This window comes from Miscanthus floridulus, chromosome 17 (genome assembly GCF_019320115.1).
Source record: "Miscanthus floridulus cultivar M001 chromosome 17, ASM1932011v1, whole genome shotgun sequence".
Classification (NCBI taxonomy): Eukaryota; Viridiplantae; Streptophyta; class Magnoliopsida; order Poales; family Poaceae; genus Miscanthus; species Miscanthus floridulus.
In genome coordinates, this window is record NC_089596.1 from 20,932,832 (window position 1) to 20,951,856 (window position 19,025).

At 44.8% G+C, this 19,025-nt stretch overlaps 2 protein-coding genes across 2 annotated transcripts; one reads left to right on the plus strand and one right to left on the minus strand.

The window, feature by feature from the left end:
- The first annotated feature begins 3,909 nt into the window (after positions 1-3,909).
- On the plus strand, positions 3,910-5,458 carry LOC136515376 (uncharacterized). The gene is made up of 3 exons (XM_066508986.1): positions 3,910-4,244; positions 4,317-4,665; positions 5,024-5,458. Exons 1-3 carry the CDS (start codon positions 3,910-3,912, stop codon positions 5,456-5,458), a joined length of 1,119 nt encoding a protein of 372 aa, XP_066365083.1.
- A 3,699-nt stretch (positions 5,459-9,157) lies between these two features.
- LOC136518025 (disease resistance protein RGA5-like) lies at positions 9,158-13,094 on the minus strand. Its single transcript, XM_066511673.1, has 2 exons — positions 12,241-13,094; positions 9,158-11,558 (listed from the first exon to the last, which is right to left on the minus strand). Exons 1-2 carry the CDS (start codon positions 13,044-13,046, stop codon positions 9,608-9,610), a joined length of 2,757 nt encoding a protein of 918 aa, XP_066367770.1. The 5' UTR covers positions 13,047-13,094; the 3' UTR covers positions 9,158-9,607.
- Positions 13,095-19,025: the final 5,931 nt, after the last annotated feature.

Genomic DNA, 19,025 nt, shown 5'->3' on the forward strand with positions numbered 1-19,025 from the left:
CACGCGCGTGCGCACACACAAAAAAAAAAAACATCAAGCCTCCCTGCTGTCTGCGAAGGTTCTAGCTTGCTTCATTCAGCAGGTATATGCTTTTGTTTTTATTTCTTCCAGATTTGTGCACCTTGCTTAATTTACCCATAAATATATCATTTGCTTTTGCCAGACAGATAAGTAAGGTACTGTAGCAAAAGGGTCTATAGGGTAGTGGTTACAACAGTCTTAGTAGCACCTCATGTTCTAGGTTCGACTCTCCGTGAAAGCGAATATTTCAAAATTTAACAACGTTGTGCTTTTAATGGTAGGCGACGTTCTTGTCCACAACGAGACGCCTGTGGTGACTTCTGTCAATCTCGAAGATTTGTCGGCCCGATCTTTGAAGATACTCATAGCGGTAGGGTTTACGTGCATGCGTTCGTAGAGATGAGTGTGCGTGTATTGTGAGTGTCCGCGTTCTTAGTGGTGTGTAAAAATAATCTAAAATCCTGCCATTTGCTAAGCTTAAGGGTTTGAAATTTCATCATCCACCGAAAAACAAAAGCATCTGAAATTTCATCGAGTAGGAGTACGTAGGTAGATAGATGCTACCTAGATAACGCCAGACGGAGAAGAGTATCAGCCTGTTCGCTGGTTGATTTCTGGGCTGGTTTGAGCTGGCTGGTGCTGGTTTATTGTGAGAGAAAAACACTGTTGGCTGGCTGGTTTGGGCTGGCTAAAACCAACAAGCGAACAGGCTGTATATGTGAAAGCGCCCATATGACGCGTGCCTAAGCCAAAACTATTCTTTAGAGAGACTTGGTCAGTCCATAGCATCTCGGTCTTTGATAGATGACAACGCACCATCCCACAATAGTTAAGAGCAACCACAACGTGTCCATCAACTAATCCTTTGGGACTAAAATATTCTCAATGGGCAAGCTGAAATACGATGAGAACAGTCCATTTTACAATCTATGTTCCAGTTACCCATAAGCATATAGATACCCATATAAGGAATAAAAAAATATAAAATTATCTCTCCTCTACCCCTCTAGCAGCTTTCTCCTTCTCTATCGATTCCAGCAAAGAACAACGACAATGTTGTCCGAGGCCGCCGCCCGAGCTTCCACGTGCGGCCTGCGAGAGGCTGTCGCCCGAGCTCAACGTACCGGTGAGGCCCCCGCCGTTCGTGCGGCTCGCGGGGTTACTCCGGCCATCCGCACGGCCCGAAAGGTGAGCTTCCACGCGCGTCCGGCAAGATGCCGTCGCCCGAGCTCCACGTGCCGGCGAGGCTGTCGCAGCCGGTGTCCGCACAGTCAGCACCCCCGCCGTTTGTGTCCGCTTGGACAGGCATGAGGAACAAGAAGCTCGAATCCGATCTACGAAGAAGAAGGCCGATTCGGTGGGGATGAATCTGATTTAAGACGGTACGGTGGCAGCCCGGTATGGACGGAGGAGAGGCGAGGTGCAGACGGAGGAGCGAGCGGACATGGCGGCGGCCGGTGTGGTTGGCGGATGCGGCCTGAGCGGAATCACGAGATGGGGCGAGGAAGAAGATATTGACATCTTTTTTTATGCCCCAATGGGCCCCATATTTTGGTCCATATAGACCGCAACATTGTCGCAACAAAAATAACTACAAATAGTCCAAATACATTGTGACTGGCTGACTGCCCTAGGTGGAATAACGAATGAGCAATAATTACTTATTTAAAGCAGAAGACTTGACCGGCAAGCTGGGGTGCTTTCGAGTTCAGACTTGCAAGTGCTTCATGGTTAATTAGTTCGCGGCTGCGGCATTACCCGCAAATATTACGACGTTTCACTAATTAGGTCAGTCTCAGTGCGGATTTCATGTAATAGTTTTTAACATATCCATATTTTGGAGCAGAAGAGTTTCATCCCCATGAAACTAAATCTACTCCCATGAAACTTTTATCATCTCTCTTCATCAATATTGTGTCACATTAGCATATTTAATGCCCATGAAACTTTGATGAAACCCCATTGAGATTGGCCTTATAAAAACCTAGTGATGAGTCATTAGGAGGCCCCTCTCGCCTATTAATTATTATGCAGCATATTCATAAAAAGACTTTACCCTAGCTACGCAACTCTCTGGTCGGTACTCCAGACAAGCATTTGAGTCTAAAGATACATCCAACAACTTGCATCCACCATTGAATTCAGAGTCGAAGAAAGCAACCCTATGAAAAAAATAAAACACATAGCTACTCAATAACAATAATAATAAGATTTTCCTAGACACCCACCGCAACCTTTCCGTAGACCTTTAAAAAAATTATGGGTTGCCTATGGAGATTGTTGTGGCTGTCTAAGCACCTGTTTGGTACAGCTTATAAGCTGTTTATTGTCAAAATAAGATGAAACAAACAGCCAAAAGGTATGCTATTTTATAGTTTTTTTCGGCCACGCTTCACAACTTCAATTGTATTAAATTGGAGAAATTAGACGAAACCAGTTTATTTTGACGGAGTTTTTACCTTATTGCTGTAGCGTAGGAAGGGGGCGAAGGTGGAGGCTATAAAGCCAGCATGTACTATGTGCTGTCTCAGAAAAAAAAAGCCTTGTTGCTGTCTGCGAAGGTTCTCGCTTGCTTCATTCAGCATGTACTATGTGCTTTTGTTTTTATTAATTAATTCATCTAGATTTGTGCACCTTGTTTAGAGTACATGTGAAAGCGCCGATATGACGCGTGCGTGAGCCAAAACAATTCTTTAGAGAGACTTGGCCGGTCCATGGCGCGTCTCGGTCATTGATAGATGGCGCACCATCTCACAATAGTTAATTAAGGTGGAAGGAATGAGCAATAATTACTTAAAGCAGAAGACTTGACCAGTTAGCTAGGCTGTTTTCGAGTTCAGACTTACAATGCTTGTGCTTCAAGGTTAAATAGTTCGCGGTTGCGGCATCACCCGCTAATATTACGACGTTTCACCAATTAAAAACCTAGTGACGTTTCTCCAATTAAAAACCTAGTGACGAGTCATCAAGAGGCCCCTCTCGCTTATTAATTGTTATGCAGCATATTATTCATAAATAGACTCTACCCTAGCTAATCAACTCTCAGGTTGGAACTCCAGACTAGCATACGAGTCTAAGGGCACTCCCAACAGATAGTTTCTAGAGGTAGTTTCCAAGAGTAATTAATGTCCAGTAGAAACTATCGTTCCCAACCCATAGTTCCTATAGCAATCACCATGTTCACTTATGCGTGGAGCTACAGGACCGTCACGAAGGAGCAGAAGAGGCTCGACGACCTTCTCAAAGCCATCGCGACTCTGAAGGGCCGCGGTCTTCGCGGGACCGGCGTCATCGGAGCGTACCATATCAGGAGGCTGGCGCCGCTGATGGCGCGCGCTCTTCCGATGTACAAGATGACGCCAGATTCCACGCCCGAAGGGACGGTGAAGGTTGCCGGTGAGGCCCTCAGTGTCGGCGAAACAGCATAACGCATCAAGGAGGCGATGGAGTGCCCGGCGGATCCGTCGGTGGATCTCGCCCCGGTGTACCCGGTCCTGGGGAATCCCGCGAAGCGGCCGGACGTGGATTTCGTCGAGCTGGTAAGCCTTCTTTGAGTTTCTTTCCTTGGCCGACCCTCCTCTGTTCTTAGATTCTAAGCGTCGGGATTTGCAGCCCGGCCTCTTCACCCATGAGTCCGACCCACCACTGCCAGAGGACGCGGCCAGGAGGGCGGTGAACCGCGCCGCGGCTGAGGCGGCGAAGGCGAAGAAGGAGTGGAAGAAGGCGAAGAAGGAGCGAGCGAAGCTACAGCGTGGAAAGCGCCGGCAAGGCTTGGAGGAGAGTGACGGCGACTAGGAGGAGGAACAGGAGGAGGATGAGTTCGACCCCAACATCCCATGGGGCGCACTTGCGCGCGAGGATGAGTAGGCCGACGCGGGGCAGGCCAACATGACCCTAATTCCGCAGCACGCCCCAGCGCAAACCGAAGAGGATGCGCCTCCAAGATCGGCGGGGGACAACACACCCCTGAGGTCGGCGGGGCAAGTCTGCCCCACTCCGACCAACCCCGCCTGGGTGACCCCGATTCCGCAGCAAGCCCTAGCTCAAAGCGAAGAGGATACGCCTCCAAGATCGGCGGGGGATGACGCGCCCCCGAGGTCGGAGGAGCAAGTCCACCCTGCTCCGACCGACCCCACCGAGGGATCGAAGCGGCCAATTGCCGACGTGGCAGAGTTGGAGTCGAGTGACCAGCACCCGAAACATTCTCAGATAATGGCGTCGAGGTGAGTTAACAACTTCTTCGCCCTTTTGTTGCGTTCTCAGATTTCATCGTGTGACGTTGGTGCTTTCCGCAGGACCGGCCCCAGCAACCTCCTGGCGTTGGCGCCGCAGAAGATCCTGTCGCGTCGGTCAATCCCCCAGGAGCCAACTGGCATAGTGTTGGGGGCGCGCCATGATGGCGCTGAGGCAGACATGGCGCCGCCTGAGGAAGCGGGAGAGGCAGAGGCGCCGATTGTGCCAGAGGAGGCGCTCGTGGAATCGGCGCTCGTGCCTATCAACACACCTAAGGTGGGGCAGACGAGAGGAGGCATGGTCGAGGCGTCCCTTGCGAACATGGCGACGACTCGGACTTTGAAGCCTGAGCTGCCAGCCTCCTCTACCATCGGAGGGTCTGCTCCTGAGGGAGCGCCGATGATGGAGGAGGTACCGTCAGCTCCCGTCGGGCCGACGCCAACGGTTGCGTTGGCCGACCCCTTGGTTGGGGCTTGGCCCTCCCGGTCCCTTGTCCGACCGGGCGATGATCCGCTCACATGGGGAAGAGACCGGCTCCATTTGGGCTAGGCGGTTGGACCTGAGTGACTCGGTGTTCACCCTCGACGACCCGACGGAGGTGAAGGATTGGACGAGTGTGCGCTCAGGACTTGAGTCTATAGCCCGCTCTCTGACCGACGCGTTGGGGGTGTTGAAGGATGACATCGCCCCGGCCGACTAGGTTTGTCGTGTCTTCATGTTTTCTACTTTCGAGCCCTGTTTATATAATTCTAACCTAATTTTTCCGCAGTCCCTTGTGATGCGCAGCCGGGAGAAGTCCCTATTCCTCCATCGTGAGAGGGAGGTCTGGGGGCTTGCTACCGAAGTGCCGCGGCTGCAGGAGGAGGTGGCGAGCCTCCAGACCAAGGAACGGGAAGCCCGTCAACATGCTAATGAGGCCGACAACAAGCTTAAGGCTATGGTCACCAAGGCCGGGGAAGATGCTACGGAGCTTGAACGACTCTGCCCGACACTCGACATTGCCCGTCAAGAGAGCGTCGACGCTCGACGCGCGCTCGAAAATGAGCAGAAGTTGAAGGAAGAAGCCGAGGGCTTGGCTGCCACCTTGGCTGGGGATGTTGGCGTGCTCCAGAGGGAGAAGACGGTCCTCGAGGAGCAAGTGAAAGGTGAGGCTCTGGTTACCTTTTTGCTTGACGTTTGCAGTCGGTTTTCTGACGCTCTTTGATGTTCGGCTTGGGCAGTCCTATAGAGGCAACTCTCTGAGGTGCGGGATCAACTCCAGTCAGAGAGCGACGACCATGACACCTTGCGCGCTGCCGTCGGGTTGGTCTTCAATGACCTCGGGAAAGATACGCCTGATCGGAATGAGTAAGATCGCTGAACTCGTCATCACGTCCTTCTGCACACGCTTGATCGGAATGAGCAAGATCGCTGAACTCATGAACTCTTGGATCACGACGGCCAGGAAAGATATGCCTCAGCATCTCAACATCAGTCTCTGTCAGCTCTCCAACAGGGCGATCATCATCAGAATCAAGAGCCCTTGCCATCTCATATGGCTCCGAATCATTCATAATTTCAACACTATTGGAGCCACGGAATCCATCTCCACACTACACTTGCGCAGCAATAGGGGGCACATCCACATTCTTTGGAATGTCTCCTACAACATAAGTAGAGAAATGAGGAAAGAATGAAAGAAATGGATGTAAGAAAGGGGGTAAGCTCCCAATAACCATGCGGTTAAGACACTTACTCAGATAATTCTATGTCAAAGGGATCTCATGAGGAGGATCTGCCACAACAACATGAGTCTAACAAGCATCTCCAACTACCTCATTGGGGGCAGATTGAGCATCCGGAACCGTAGGTGCAACCTCCACATCCATATCAGGTTCCAGGACCGGAGGGTCGAAGTGTGCCTATTGACCCATTGGTGGGGAAACCCTATGAGGGATGGGATCAACTAACACCTGATGCACAACCACGTCCAAACATTGCAGCTGGCTCTTCATTGCCGATCTCATATAGTTCTCCCACTGATCTGCACATCCAATTGGGATCATTCGCCTAAGGATGTTGGGAGGAGAACCTAGGTGCAGTACACCCTCAACTGCAATGCCATCATCATCATCGCCAAGGCAATGCAGCTCCTCCCGAGCCCTTGCAACCATCTCACTAAACGATGTTTTTTCATTGAATAGCACAGGCACGCTTTGCATGTCAACAAACTCAACATATCCATAGCGATCGTTTTCAACGGTGCCTCCATGATAAATGGTCACTAGGTTGTCCATCTATTTCAAACACGTAACGAAACACATGTCCTTTAGTCTAAATTAGACGATACATAGTACCTAACAAGTACTTTCTAACTACAAACTAAGTAAATAAGATAATAACTACATACATAGATATAGTGTACTCACTAAATAGCTAGATCCTATTTAGTTAACTAAATATATAACTACCTATCTAAGTAGCTATCTAACTATATCTATGTATCTATGTTTGTATCTATCTATATATCTATCTCACTAGATCACTAACTAAATCAACTACCTGAGTCATCACATTAACTAGTAGATACCAAATGCCAAAACTACTACACTATAATTAAAGCTAACTAAGTACGCACATTGCAAATTCACAATTTGTACCTGTCCGACGATGGGGCGAGGTCACGGGGACCGGCGCGGCCGTGGGGCGCGGTGGTCCAGCGCGGGCGTGGGGCACGGCGAGGGCGCGGTGGCGGCGCGGGCGAGGGCGGCTAGGCGGGGGCGCGGGCTGCGGCGAGGCACGGGCGCGGGCGGCCGGGGGCGGTAGAGGGCGCGGGCGGCGGCGGTGGTGCGCTGCTCGGGCGAGGCGAGGGAGGTGCGAGAGAGAGAGGGTGAGGAAGAAATAAAGGATTGGGGCGCATACGTAAGACAGGCTTGGCGCTAGTAACCCTGGCGCCGGGCTCGGCGCCAGGGTTACTGGCGCCGAGCTGCCTGCCAAGTCACCGCCACATCTGCTTCGAGCCTAAAAGCTCGGCGCCAGCAATGATGGCGCCGAGCTAAGGGTCCAAATTTTGAAATCTTACCTCCAGGGGCATATTTGTGATTTTTTTCAAAAAAAGGGCTAAAAAATAAAAAATTCGGTGCCGTCTGTGAGTCTTCTTCACTCTCCATCGCGGAGAGGGGTGTTTCCAAAGAGCCGTGTCAGGATTGAGGAGCTGTACTCGAGATCTGGTGCCGCCCGCGGAAGGGGACAAGGCCGGCAGTGATGGCATCGAGGCTTGTTGCTTCGATAAGCGATGGCATCGAGACCTGCTCCTGCAGCCCTAAATATCGAGGACTGAACCCAAGATGAAGGGCACAGAAGTGCACGACATCGGATTCAGGAGCCTGCACTGCACGACGGCGTCTGGCTCCCTCACATACATTCGGTGAGCGTAGATGGATATGGTAGCTGTGCCAAAATGTGGAGGAAATTTTCGACACTGTATAATTGAATTGTGGACATTCACCTATGACTTGGTCCAGACATATCAGTTAAAAACAAATTTGCTCGTCAAGGCATATCTTTTTCCCTCTTGAGCTTTAAAAAGTTTTAGAAACTTACCGTGTGTTTTTTTGGTACTAAATCAATTGATAGCCAAATTTCTAGGTATGCTCTGATTTTGGCGCAATTTTAGGTGAGCAAATTTTGGAACCCAACCAGGCAGCCCAAAATGTGTAGGAAGTTTTCGCCGCTGTATAATTGAATTGTGGACACCAATTGATAGCAAAAAATTCTAGGTATGCTCTGTTTGGCTTGGTAAATTTTGGAACCCAACCAAGCAGCCCAAAATGTGTAGGAAGTTTTCGACACTGTATAATTGAATTGTGGACATTTACCTATGACTTGGTCCAGACATATCAGTTAAACACAAATTTGCTCGACTTTTTTAGATGCACTTACACCAAACCATTCACATGGAAATTTCTTATTACACTGAACATTCTGATCAGAGGAGCACGTCCGTAATCCAACACCAGAAGGATGGAGATCAGGCTTTGCGCTAGATCTAGACACAAAATGTACACTTTGAAGAACAACCATAGAACTCATAATAATAGAACAGATCAATCTTATTATGTGAAGATCATAGTCCTAGCTAAAGAATCTGTATGGAATCAAATGTTCTCATTTAGCAGACTTTGTACCATAGCTAGGATTTCCAAAAGAAGATGGCATTGATTTCATGGCAAATAAAAGGAATGCGGCGAGAATTCAGTTTGGCTGAAGCATGTAAAACATAAAGTAACAATAATATAAAACATATAAAATCAGCATAAGTAAGTTCTATGAATGTAATACAAACAAATAAATTAGAATGCGGTGGAGAGGAAAAAGTCTTTTGTCTAAGATGGTTGTTGGTGCTTGTAGCTAGTAATTCTGCTTTGTTCTCACTACAACCCATGATACAACCTGGGATGGTTAGGATTGGAACGGACTGCATTCTTAACAGCATCCCATGCGGGGTGCTCGGGCTCATAGTTTGCATTTATAAAGTAACCAAGGTCACATCTTACGATAGCAAGACAAGGGAGATGCTTGATGCCGAAATCAAATTCTCCATTGGTGAGAGACCCGGTTTTATCTCTGCTGAACTCGAGATTGAGCTCTGGTAGCTTCGGCATGGCCCCAGCTTCGAACAACCACCCAAACCGACAGTTAATCGAACCAACTCGGAACATTCTCAAGCTAGGAAATCCATGTGCGCCACTGATCTTAACCCGTTGTGCTTTTCTTTATTGGAATGGAAATCCTTGTCAATTTATTTGGCTGCCGCTATTGTCGTGGGTCTCTACTTATTAGGCGGCCCGTTCTCGATGATACGATGAATTTGACCGCCGCGTCCGTCCGGTGCTCATCACGGGAGCCCCGCATGCACCTGCCGAGGATCGTGACCAACATCCGTGCTCGTTGGACGTGCGTGGCAGCAGACGGCGTGATCGAGATGGTGGACTACAACAAGCGCACGCAGCATTTTGTTGTGTTCATCGACACTTTATAAATCTGGCATCAGAAACTTCATTCACAACACGTACACTCGTCAATGCTGGACGGACGGGTGCATGCTTACACAAAATATATAAATCTGCTACTCTGGGCGTCATATCCGCTCCGTGACAAATTACTATAAAAAAATAATACTTACGTCGACAATCATTCGGGTTGGCTGATAAAACATAAATTAAATAACAATAGCATGAACCACATATAAACAACATTACCAATAAATTAGTTATTAATGCAGTGGAGTGCGAAACGCCTTGTCCGTGATGGTCGCTAGTCTTGGCGTTCGTAGCACGCATTTCTGCTTTGTTGTCCTTACCACCAGGGTAAATTAGTTATAATGTAGCTTGGGATGGTTGGGATTGGAGCTGGCCGCTTTCTCCAGGGCAACCCACGCGGGGTGCTCGGGATCATGATAGTTACTAAAGTAATATCCTACGAGAGCAAGACAAGGTAGATGCTGGATGCCAAAATCAAACTCTGCATTGGTGAGAGACCCTGTTAGGTCACTGTTGAATGAGAGAAACAGCTCTTGTAGATTTGGCATGGCTCCACCTTCGAACAACAACCCAAACGCACAGTCTCCCGAACCGACTTGGAACCTTCTCAAGTTTCGGAATCCATGTGTTCCGTTGATCTTGACCCGTTGTGTTCCTTGAGTGGAGGACCATCTGTCAGCAACTTTGTTTACTGGGAGACAGAGGCTGGAAAGAGCGTTTAAACTCCCGAGCAAACCAAAGTCTGCCACCCCGAGTTGCTCAACATGGAGTCTCAAATCCTGGAGGTTAACAAGTGAACGGATCCATCTAGGGACCCTTGGGACCACAATCCAAGAGATTTGAAGTATCTTGAGGCCATGCGGGGTGGGGCTCCACGGCTCCATCACCCATTTCATCTGCTTTTCGTCGCACTCTATAACCAAAGAATTTAGGCATCCCATACCAAGTGTACACAGAGATGACATCAAATCTTCGCTCACCTCATCATCAAACGATATCTCTAGTATCCGTAGATTTCTTAACTGACGAAGCTCTTGTGCAAAGCTAGGTGACTGATCGCAGACACTGATGGACCCCATCAACTGCTGCAATGCTTGCATGTTCTTCCCAAATCCATCTGGCAGCCGCACAAAAGGATCACATAATAGAGTGACCAACCGTGAAAGGCGGCCAACACTGGATGACAGCTCTTTTATATAAGTACCCCTTATATCTAGTGTTTGTAAATATTGTAGCTCTCCAATTTCTTCAGGAAGCTCATCTATACATGTGTTACGAAAGTTCAGGTACCTCAATGCAAATAACCTGCCTAGATGTGTCAGATGGTGGGCTTGTAGTGCCTTACAGCCTTCTAAATCCAAAACACGCAAATGCTTTAACTTCTGCAGAGAAGGGAGGCTATCAAGACATCCAGGGAACACCACAACCGCACGGACATGATAATATATTATTTTCTCCCGCGAGCCTACTATGGCATCACTGACCTCATTCCTGTCCTGTAGAGAGAGCCGTCGAATCTTCCTATCTGGATCAACTCTTATGTTAGCAAGGCCAAACAGAGTTACAAAATTCTCTTCCACAGCCTTGGACAGAATGAACTCAAGAATTGTGTCATGGACCCGACAGCAAATCACATCAAAATAATCTGAATCCACTGGCTGAATCAAGCTTCTGTTTATGAGCTCGTTGAAACACCTATCCCCAATCTCATATTGGGTGAAGCCATGCTCTTCATGAACGAATCCCTCAGCAATCCATCTCAGTATCAATCGATCCTTTCTAATCTCATAATCTTCTGGGAATAAACTTAGATACAGAAGACAACTTCTTAGGTGGGGAGGAAGGTCAAAATAACTCAGTGACAATATTTGTATCATTCTATTGACATCCGAGTGCCTTTCAAGTGCATGACCAAATGAACATTGAACTTTGTTCCATTCATCTACAGTTGGTGCTTTCCCTGCCAACAAACCAGCTATTGCTATAATTGCCAAAGGCAAACCATCACATTTTTTCAAGATGTCATCACAAACTTCAGAGAGGTCTGATGGGCATCCCTCTTCTAAACCAAATATTCTCTTCAGGAACAACTTTCTCGAGTTCTTGGGATTAAGAGGACGTAATTTATATATGTGACCCCGACGTAAAGTGCAGCAAGATTGAGCTACTTCAATTTTACGTGTGGTTATGATGATTCTGCTGGCACAACTATTTTTTATAAAAGCATTTTGTATGGCTTCCCATGATTCTGAATCCCATAAATCATCCACAACAATGAGGTACCTGCCAAATTAGTTAATGAAGTCTATTAGTAAGGACTAAAATAATTTTTTTAATACAAATCAAATAATAGAAATGTGTTTTTTTTAGTTGGACCAAATCTCAAATTCATAGCGTAAGGTGAATGTTTAGTTAAAACCTAGGTTTTCTTCCATTCAGGGACAAATACTAATAAAAATAAAATTATATACTTTCCATCAATGCTTTATTATTATATCGGAGACACTAATTTTTATTACTAATCTTATCTTAATGCTAGTAACATGAGTTTCTTTTAAGACCTTCATGTTATGCCTCACAAAGTGTGCTACAAATAAATAAAAACTTGACCCTAGACTTCCACAAGGTATTATAATAAAAAAAGAAGCTTCAACTACATGGCCTCAGAAAACCTTCAAACCCTAGGTTCGATACTAACCTAACTTGGACCGACCATGACATCCTGATTAGTCACCACTACAACTATCCCCTAGTAGTAGGGCCAAAACCAACCACATGCACCACAGGCTGGTGCCACATGCCACATGCCACATGATAGAAAATTAGAAATAGATGGCATGCCCATGCTTACTCCTAAGTCTAAAAATTAGTAGTTCTAGAGCTCTAAAAATATAAAACAAATTAAAAATATGCTTAATCATATAGTGAACGAAGGGTCTATCAGAGGAGCTGTTTTCTATCATACCTTTTATCTTGAAGGAAATCGGATATCTTTCTGATAAGATGCTGCATATCTCCGGTGTACTCCTGCCCGCTAATGTCAAGGAGAATAGTTCTCAACACTTCCAACATGTGAGGAGTTCGTGATACTGTTACAAAAGCCTTACAGTCAAATTTATCCTTAAGTGACTCATACACTTGATTCGCAAGTGTTGTCTTCCCTAGTCCACCAAGTCCAACAATGGCGACCACCTTCACCTGATGCTGAGATAAAGATCCATCTTCTATCAACAAGTTGATCAACTCATTCTTTTGTTCATCAATGGCCACAAGCTCTGACGCATCCTTAAAGATAGCCTGAGCCCGAATATCAATCATCTCATGTGAATCCTTGGTGGTCGTCACACCAGTCCTATATCTGTGATTCCTATCTCCCACCTCCTTGATCTGTGTCTTGAATTCCTGTATCGCCTTGGAGATCCGTTTATGTGCCTTCATCTTATCCAGCAACTTCGTACACTTCTTCATTAGGCTCTTCTTCTTAGCAGATTTGTCATCATCAATACAAATCATAAAGTCATCGAGACTGTCCTCGATGTCGTATGACATCTCCCGCACATCTGTCATCCATCTCTTGTCTTGTTTGTCAGGATTCTCCTCCTCTGACATCTTCTCGAGGAAGGCATGCATGTAGTTAAGCTCATCAGAGAGAGGCTTGATCTCCTTTCGCACATCTTTCATGTTCTTGAACTCATCACCAAGCAAAGTTGCTAGCTTCACAGTGACAGCCTTGAGTGCCCCTGTTGCTGCGCTCACCAAAACGCTTTCCATTTTTTTGGGTACTCAGTTACCCACTCCCTTGTTCAGTTCTTCCTGTTGTTTGTGAGCAGCAAAAGGTTGTCAGGACTCACGAACAAAGTTTGTGTCATGGAATTGTACGATTGTACTGAAGCTGAATGACGGAGTGCACTGCTGATATAGTTCTTACAAAATCGTACCTTGATGTGGATGGTGATTTTTGTTGGATCCTGGAACCTTGGACACAGAAGGAGCTGACGAGCGTGCACGAGGCCTCCCAGCAGTCGACGAGGCGGATGGATGGATCGAGCTCGGACAAGCACTGGCAATCACGGCAGGGTGTGGGTGGGAGAGCGTGAGCGCAAGGACGAAGGGACGAACACGGGCACGGAGGAGCGTAGCAGTGCTCTGAACAGGCAAATGGGCTGTTGTGTATAGCGCGTGGGAAGGGGGAGACCGGGAGTCAAGGCAAAAATGTATGTTTTCTTATTATTAATTCATCTAGATCTGGGGGAGACCGGGAGTCAAGGCAAAAATGTATGTTTTCTTATTATTAATTCATCTAGATCTGTGCTCAGGTTTCTTTACCCGAGCTGTCCCATTTACCAAGTTATTCCTTCTGTTCCCATAGGATAGTGGACCAGTGGTTGCCAATGCCTTGATTCTTTTTTGATGAAACCCAATGCCTTCATCTAGATCTGTGCGTTTGTTACTTTTTCTTAATTATAGGGGAAAATAAAAAAAAGAAAATGCCATCCATGCTATCAGAGTGTGAGAAAGGGCGGCCACTTGATATGATAGGTAAAAAATATCCTGAAATCTTGTCCCTTGCTAAATGCGCCGGTGCACCTAGACGTACTACTTAGCGCGTGATTGGTTTGTTGGCGAGCACAACCTGGCTCGCACGCCGCATGCAGGTTCGCGCTGGCCAAGCACGCTAGGTGATAGATGTATGTGATCGGTTGGCATGTATGTAAGTATCTGGGCCAGCACTATTGATCCTGTTCGGTTGCCTGTACACTCCACACAAAAGAACTTTTCTGTGTCTGCACACTCCCCATGCGCTCACTCACAAGCTCGCGCTGCCCTGGCTCTGGAGAAATAGAATTTTCTCTGGAGCCTGGCTTCGTTGTCCCTGATTGCTTGTAGCGGCCTGGCCTCGTTCCCGGTGTAGGCAACCAATCGTTGGTACGGTGCATCTGCTGCTAAGGTGGGTGCTACCTTTTGTAGTTTTACAGAGTCTTAGAGTGATGTGAATTTATGCAACTCATCTTTTGTGATTTTCAATTGAAAGTAGAACATTTTTTTGTGCGCTTAGACTTCTTCGTCCAATTTAATTGTTTGATATTATGCTTTTCTAGTCCTACAGTCTCTTAGCATTCTGCAGATTATTTATGTGCAATTATTTTGTCTCTAGACTATGTCCTGTAGAAAGGCTAGAGCTGTAGCAAATATAAGAGTCATATGTATTTTATGTTTTGCAATCTTTGGTTACCAGTGTGCTACCTATTGCATGTGTCTCAATACATATATACATGATGAACGAGATAAAATTTACTGTCTTCTAATTATTTGGCATGCTCTTTGTTTTAGGGAATTGATTGAGTTCTCCACTTCCAAGGTGGGGAATCGTGGCCATGTCAAGCACCAAATCTTGTCGTTACGACAAAAAAGCGTGGCATAAGGGTTGGAAGTTAGTAGCACAATAATTTCCTGTAGCACATTAAATTGAAGGGATCATGACATTATTATAAACTTTATTTATCAGAGATAAAGAAAATTAAAAATCTGTCAATTTTCTGAGCCAAGCTTAAAAAAGGGCCCTTTACTTTAACTATAATTTAATAAACTTTAATGCATCCAAAGGGCATTTTTATCAAACTTTATATACTAGTATATCTAGAGCAATATTCAGAAGCTTAGCACTGTCCATTGTGACAACAGCTACCCAGCGTGTTTTGTTGTTTTCTCCATCCATGCTCAGAACAGTAGTTAATGGAAACAAATGATTATCTCCTTAAAATAAATGTGATGAACCGAAACTTAGATTGGAGTATTACACATTAAGTCACAATAACTAATCAACACTGCTAGACCAAGCCAAAAACAAAACAGCTAGACCTTAGCATAAATAGAGTACCATTGGCTAAGAATGGAATGTTTTTGCACTGAACCAGACAAATTAAAAAAATGTGTGGATTAGCCAATGCATCTGAATAAGAATCTTGCAAAAATTTGTCTGGATTATCAACAACAGTGAGTAATTTGATCTAGTCAAGTACCAAACTTAACAGTAATATGTAGAGAAAAAACTGAGCAATAATGCAAGCATACGTGATTCTCTTTTTCACGTCGATGATCAGGAAGGAACTAGGGCACCAATATGCCGTAGTCGCTGCAGGGAATTCAAGGGCCGTGACGACTACGGCCATAGGGAAGGGGCGCCGCGACGACAAAGGCTTCAGGGAGGCCTTGACCACGCTAGCTGCTGGTGCTGGCTGTAGGGATCAGGGGGGGGCCTCCACCACGTTCTTCGCAAAGAGACAGCACGTGGGGGAAGAAGAGAGGCCGCGGGAGAGAAGGAGCCGCGACAGGAGCTACAGGCCGTGACCTCTACGTGATATGTAAAATTAGATTAGATCTTTTTTCCAATATAACTGGTCAACATTAATTAATATAGGGTACTTTCGCTATTACTAACACAAACATAGACGTAGCTTAGTGGTAGGAGCTTACTTTCAAGACCAAGAGGTCTTAGGTTTGAAACCCATATTGTTGTCATTTTTTTAAAAAAAATTATGCAACCATTAAAGTGGAAAGGCTCAGGTATTGCAACAATGTAATTTTTCGTTGCTATATTGTAACCTTTTTGCAATGAACGAAACTGCTACATACAACGAAACCATAATCGTTGCAACCTTAGTGATTGCAACGAACTATTTTTTTTCGTTGCTATATGTACCAATTTTTTCAACGCCAGCGACTATTATATACAACGGAACATATTCGTGGCGATATAGATGGGCTATTGCAACCATAAAATAAAGAGTTGCAATATCACCTTAGTATTGCAACGAAAATAAACTTGCCCGCAACGCAAATCAAATCGTGGCAACATTAATCACTTATTGCAACCGTTCAATAATTTGTTGCAATAACACTAACTTTTTACAACGATCTCCACACTTATGGCCACAAAACAATCTTCATGGCAAAAAACCAATCTATCGCAACCAAAAGTGAAAATCGTTCTGATAACAACGCTTGTTGCAACGAAACCATGCCGTTGTGACAAAAAAGTGTGGTATAAGGGTCAAAAGTTAGTAGTGATGTATGTAAGTATCTGGGCCAGCACTATTGATCCTGTTCGGTTGCCTGTACACTCCACACAAAAAAAACTTTTCTATCTCTGCACACTCCCCATGCGCTCACTCAGAAGCTCGCGCCGCCCTGGCTCTGGAGAAATAGAATTTTCTCTGGAGCCTGGCTTCGTTGTCCCCGATTGCTTGTAGCGGGCCTGGCCTCGTTCTCAGTGTAGGCAACCAATCGCCACCCTTAAGGACCTGTTTGGTATGTGAGAAATTCCCTGACAAGCTACATATATATAAAAGAAACATATGGTCAATATAAGGTGGTCTGGTCTAGTTTAATTTATTCATTTTAGTACAAATGGATATTGTGAGCACAAGCGTGGCCAAAAAAGCTATAAGAATATGTTGTTTGCCTTCTAGTTTCAGCTTATTTTGTGCATATTTTGGCCATAACAAAAATATACGTTGTACCAAATAGGCCCTTTGATACCACACAACGCTTTGGGTTGGTACAAAGATTCTCAGATCTACGATAGATTCGTTGTTGCAAAGCAAGAAAGATGCTGCAAATTTTATTGTGAAAGAGGAATATATGTAGATGGTGGTTCAACATTATTTTTTGAGTAACGTGTATGGGCGGTCCACAAACTTATCCATAGAGGTCATTTAGGTACTTGAGCACTCAAATTGCACTTTCAGATCCCAAACCTGTTTTGAGGTGTCATCAAGATCCCATACCCTTAAAATGTCACTTTTGTGTCCCTAAAATCAGAGACGGAGCTTGAACAAATAAAGTGGGGCAATCTCTATAACTGTGCTCTAAACATAAATATGTTTGCTATTTAATTAATGCAAATTATGTTTAACAAGGACATGCCACATTAGTGTGAACTAAGCTCCGCTTCTACCTGAAATTGCCATAGGACGTCATCATCCATCTCCAGAGGGCCACAACCTGCTCTGCGCCTCTAGTGGCAGGCCATGATGGATACCTCATGCCCTAAGCCTTAGGGGGTGTTTGGCAGGGCTCCTCCAAAAGAGCCTCCGGCTCCTCTGTTTGGTAGGACTCCTCTGTAGGAGCCGGAAATGGAGCTAGGGAGGAACCCTGCCAAACAGACCCTTAATAAGTGCATACTCTAATAAAGTAGGGGGGCGCATGTTGGCTTCATGCTCTCTATCTCTCTGCGCCACCAAGCGCAAATCCTGTGGTCGTCGTCGCCATATTCCAAATCCCTCTTCATTATTCCTCTCCCACCTCAAAAGCCATGACGAACCAAGTTTTGATGGGGCCAAAAGCTGAAATAGGTGCTCCTAGGTGGAAGGAGAAGGCAGACGACTTGTTTGCCCATGAGTTACAGCCCTGATAAAGAATTGGGCGTGGGTGCGATCACCACCCACCAAGCATAAATAATGTAGCCAAGAATCTTGCACTCGCTTCTTCCTCCATTGCTGCTAGAGAATTATTATATTGCCGCGCACTCAGCCCCCAACGACTTCACATGGTGATGCAATGGGAATAATCGTGCGCACTTTGCCTCGGGGACCTCCTGCCACAATTTAACATGGGTATCTATAGTTAGACCAAGGCAAGAGTTGAGGGAAAAAAACTCAATTGAGTACTTTAGTTTTTATATATTTATAATTTTCTTATATATTTATATTTACTTATTAATAAATATCTATGTATTAAAATCTTTGTCTACGCATTATTAGATTTTTATATATTGTATTTTTGTTCTGAATATGGATCAAAATTTATTTTAAATATAATCTATGTGTTTGAAGTTCTCATATTTTGAAATTTCAAATTTTTTGAATTGTTCGAACGAATCTAATAGAGAAATGATCAAAACCAAACTTGTAGATCTCGATAAGATACACAATTTTATAGTTGATGAATTTTTCATTTAAAATATTTAGTGTCCCAAAATTTTGTTTGAAGTTCTCATATTTTGAAATTTAGATTTTTCAAATTGTTCGAACGAAGTTGGAGGAAAAAATACCAACACTAGAGTTGTAGATTTCGATGAGATCCACATCTTTGTAGTTGACGACTGTTTCATATGAAATCATTTATAGTCTTAAAATTCTATATGAAGTTCACATATTTTGAAATTTAATTTTTTTTAAATTGTTCAAACTAATTTGGATGGAGAGATAACTCAAACCAAAGATGTAGATATTGATGAGATAGATTATATTTTAAGTAAAACCTTGGTACCAAAGTTTTATTTATGATAATTTTAAAACTTCTTTAAAAATCTAATAATGTGCCCATAAATATTTTAATACATATAAATATTTAGCAATAAGTAAATCTAAATATAAGAAACTAAACTACTTGATTGAGTTAATTTTTAGTCCCTCAACTCTTGTCTTAGTCTAACTTTGCCAGCTCAACTATCAAAACGTTCTATTTTGACTCCCAAGGTGGTTTTGAATGGTTTTCGGATGGCCTTGAAGTCAAAGTTCAATGGTTTTGATAGTGAGGTGTGAAAGTTAGACGGTTTTGTAGTTTGGGGTTAAAATTAGACAAAAACAAAAGTTGAGGGGCCAAAAATAGATTTAATCCATAATTTTAATATAAAGATTCTATTCATCTTATTTAAAATATGTCTTGTTTCATATTTTAACACTAATTTCCAAGGACTATAATACCATTCCCTTTGTGAAATCAATTTCTCGTGGTTGTTTGTAACAC

Bases quoted from the DNA above. Each gene is read 5' to 3' on its own strand.
- LOC136518025 (XM_066511673.1), bottom strand. From the start codon at position 13,046: ATGGAAAGCGTTTTGGTGAGCGCAGCAACAGGGGCACTCAAGGCTGTC. The intron at 11,559-12,240 runs GTATGATAGAAA...CTAATTTGGCAG, and splicing joins GATTTCCTTCAAGATAAAAG to GTACCTCATTGTTGTGGATG.
- LOC136515376 (XM_066508986.1), top strand. From the start codon at position 3,910: ATGACCCTAATTCCGCAGCACGCCCCAGCGCAAACCGAAGAGGATGCG. The intron at 4,245-4,316 runs GTGAGTTAACAA...TGCTTTCCGCAG, and splicing joins TCTCAGATAATGGCGTCGAG to GACCGGCCCCAGCAACCTCC. The intron at 4,666-5,023 runs GTACCGTCAGCT...ATTTTTCCGCAG, and splicing joins GAGCGCCGATGATGGAGGAG to TCCCTTGTGATGCGCAGCCG.